Source organism: Melozone crissalis, unplaced genomic scaffold (assembly GCF_028551555.1).
Source record: "Melozone crissalis strain CALT ecotype California unplaced genomic scaffold, PUWL_Pcris_2 ptg000179l_1, whole genome shotgun sequence".
In the NCBI taxonomy this organism is placed as follows: domain Eukaryota; kingdom Metazoa; phylum Chordata; class Aves; order Passeriformes; family Passerellidae; genus Melozone; species Melozone crissalis.
Window position 1 is genome coordinate 327,399 of NW_026535946.1, and position 3,387 is coordinate 330,785.

The 3,387-nt window shown below is 39.4% G+C and overlaps 1 protein-coding gene across 1 annotated transcript; it reads left to right on the top strand.

The window, feature by feature from the left end:
• Positions 1–1,684: 1,684 nt before the first annotated feature.
• On the top strand, positions 1,685–2,840 carry LOC128948945 (bifunctional heparan sulfate N-deacetylase/N-sulfotransferase 3-like). The gene has a single exon (XM_054293702.1). It carries the CDS (start codon positions 1,827–1,829, stop codon positions 2,838–2,840), a length of 1,014 nt encoding a protein of 337 aa, XP_054149677.1. The 5' UTR covers positions 1,685–1,826.
• Positions 2,841–3,387: the final 547 nt, after the last annotated feature.

Genomic DNA, 3,387 nt, shown 5'->3' on the forward strand with positions numbered 1-3,387 from the left:
ATTCAGGATAAAGCTTCTCTTTGTCACCTGACTTGTTACCATGTTAAATAGCTCTGTTATGCCATCCAGACTGATATTCGTGAAGCTAGTGTGGCAAGGATTGGACGTTGCAGTTATTAAGAATGTTGAGTTCTTCTGAAGGTTCCTTCATATCGTTACTTGCTCTTTATACATAAGATAAAACCCAGGAAGTTGGAGTTATGTTATTTTGGTCTAACACTAATTAGTGAGCCTGGGTGAAAGGCAGGTCTCCTGCCCAAAAGCTTTGAGCAGGACTTTGTGCTGCTGCAGGGAAGGTTCAAGGCTGAATTTAAGGCTTCCCAGAAGAGGAGGGGTTGATAAACAGTTATCTGTGAGTAGAAGGTGAGGAGACTAAAATCCATCTAAAGCAGAATCTATCCAGACAGAAGGAATCTTGCTCTGAATCTTAACTATGAATGAGACAGCTCTCGGCACTTGCTGGTCATGCTGAATTTTGCAGTTTTGATGAATAGAATGACTTGGAGTTTTTCTCCCTTCATCTGATTTTTCTCGTTTATTATTACTTTATGCTCATCATGACACTAGGAAGATCTGTCTTCAGGGTTTAATTAAATTTCTGGACGTTACATGGGTATTGTTAAGTATATAACTTTTTTTAGCCTTTTTGAAAATCTGGAGTGAAAGACCAATTTGCTTACAATGTAGGATTAAAAAAAAACCCAACCAGGAATGGAAGGATTAACCTCTCAGTATGGAAATGACCACATCAATGCCACACTTTATCCTAATCCCATTTCCAAACGGGCCTGGGTGCAAACTACACTGAAGTTACAGTGGCATGTTCCAGATCTTGACACACTAAATATTTTTCAAAATCTGCTTTGAATCTTTGTTTATGACTTATGATCATTATTTTATGCTTGTCACACCAGCCAGTTGTTTTACTAGGGAGTTTTGACAGCAGTTGTACTGCTGGTTTGAAAAATTGCTCTTTCCTTAAGTACAAGATAGAACATAAGTATATCCTTAGGTGATCTGCATGTTAGGTTCAACTTTTGATTTATTAATTTCTCTTCTCAAATGTAAGAGCTTGATTGTTTTATGGGTTTTTTTAATACAAAGAAATGCTTCTAACAGCTTACAAATCCACAGTCCAGAAAAATGCTTTGTTTTCCTCTAATGTTGCAGGAAGCAAGTTTTGCTTAAAAAAATTCCTCTAATAGATGTAATACAGAGTGTATCAGTACATGTTTGTACAGCAGTTAAGATGTGCATGTTCTTGCTTCTTTGAAAAACTAATACAAGATAGAATTTGTTGAATCATGTTGCCCCAGCTTTTTACAGGTTATAAATTTTCTTCAGTACTTTGGTTGTTAGCAGTTGTCTACTTGGAGTTAACTTTTATCTTTAGGTTAAAAGAATTTCTAAAACACTGTAAATACTTTCCTTTTATGTCTTGCTTTTCAGTGCCTCTGCCTGCTTTATTTGATCCTCTGAGTTGAGGAACCTGTGAGATTTAGAGACCTTCAAATGCACATGGCAAGTAGTGGGAGCAGAAAAAAATGTTATTGCAAAATGTTGAGCCATTGGTCTCCAAACCTCTGGCTGGCAGTGATTTCTTTGCTCCCCATTAGTTTAAGCAGGTGATTCTTCACAAGGTGGTGTCTCATTTAAATCTCTGATTTTCTTTTCTTCTAGACTGTACCTTCAGTAAAGCTCTGTGGAAGATAGATGTGTGTGCTGCAATGGTGACATAAATATTTCAGAGGACTGGAACAAGTTGTTGGGAATCTGTGTTTGTTTTTCATGCTGCTGTTGAGAGCTGTCTAAGGCAAGTAAACACCATGAGTTTTATCCTGAAACTTCACAGACATTTTCAAAGAACAGTAATTTTGCTGGCCACTTTTTGTATGGTGAGCATAGTTATTTCTGCCTACTACTCGTATAATGGCTACAAACAGGAAAATGAACTCCCTGAAACCTCTTCAGAAGTGGAATGTGGTGATGCTCAACTGTTGCCTTACAAGCTGATGGAGGCGAAGACCACGAGGCCTGTTGATCCCCTGAGGACAGATCTTGTAGTGCTGGTGTTTGTGGAAAGCCAGTACTCAGCATTAGGCCAAGATATCGTAACCATTCTGGAATCTAGCAGGTTTCAGTTTCACACTGAGGTTGCATCTGGGAAAGGTGACCTCCCAGTGCTTATAGACAAGAACAAAGGCAAGTACGCTCTCATAGTGTATGAGAATATCCTTAAGTACGTGAACATGGACTCGTGGAACAGAGGCCTTCTAGATAAGTACTGCATAGAGTATGGTGTGGGTGTGATCGCATTTCACAAAGGCAGTGAGAACAGCTTGCAGAGCTTTCAGTGGAAGGGTTTTCCTTTCCATGTCCACAGCAATCTGGGTATTAAGGACTGTTGCATTAACCCTCATTCCCCACTGCTCCATGTGACTAAACCTTCTAAGCTTGAGAAGAGGCCCTTGCTTGGAAATGACTGGGCTGTTTTCCAGATTAATCACACAACTTATCAACCAGTGATATTTGCAAAAGTAAAGACGCCAGAAAACCTTTCTCTACCTGCTGCTCTCTATGCCACAGTAATTCATGACTTGGGGCTCCACGATGGGATTCAACGAGTCCTTTTCGGCAATAACTTGAATTTTTGGCTGCACAAGCTGATTTTCATAGATGCCATCTCTTTCCTCTCTGGAAAGAAGCTCACACTGTCCTTGGATAGGTACATTCTGGTTGACATAGACGATATCTTCGTTGGCAAGGATGGAACAAGGATGAACACCAACGAAGTGCAGGTAAAGTATGTGCACAAAATAATGGTCATTACAGCAACGTGATTTTTTTAATCTGAAAGTGGGTAGTTGTTCATACTTGGAACTTCAGGGCTCCACCCTGGAGCTGTTCATATTTAATGCACGTGTTGAGAGTTTTACAAGCCACAAGTTTTTGGCTGCCACTATGCTAACCTCTGCATTCCTCTGGCTCTGAGGGAGAAAGTCTCTTCTTCCTTTCTCACCTGGCTTCAAATGGAAGTTTCATGAAGGCTGTGAATTTAGCTGGTAGTTTTGTAATTGTGGTTTTATTTAAATTGCCGCAAAAATGTTGGGTGAGATTAAACGCAGGCTTCTCCTTTTGAAGAGGTCTACGCTTAATATGACTTTTACACCTTCTTTTCTCACTAAATGATAATTTTCTTCTTCTTTGACTCTAGTTGCAACTCCAATCTCTGGATGTGAGAGCCTTCCCCTGGTACTGTGCTATTTGATATTTATGCATAAAGTTTTGCTAATTGCTGATTCCATTGGTATTCATGAACCTTTGCTGGAATGAATGAAGTTTTCATTCATGTTTATATATGAGTTTCCAACATTTGTATGTTTGTAA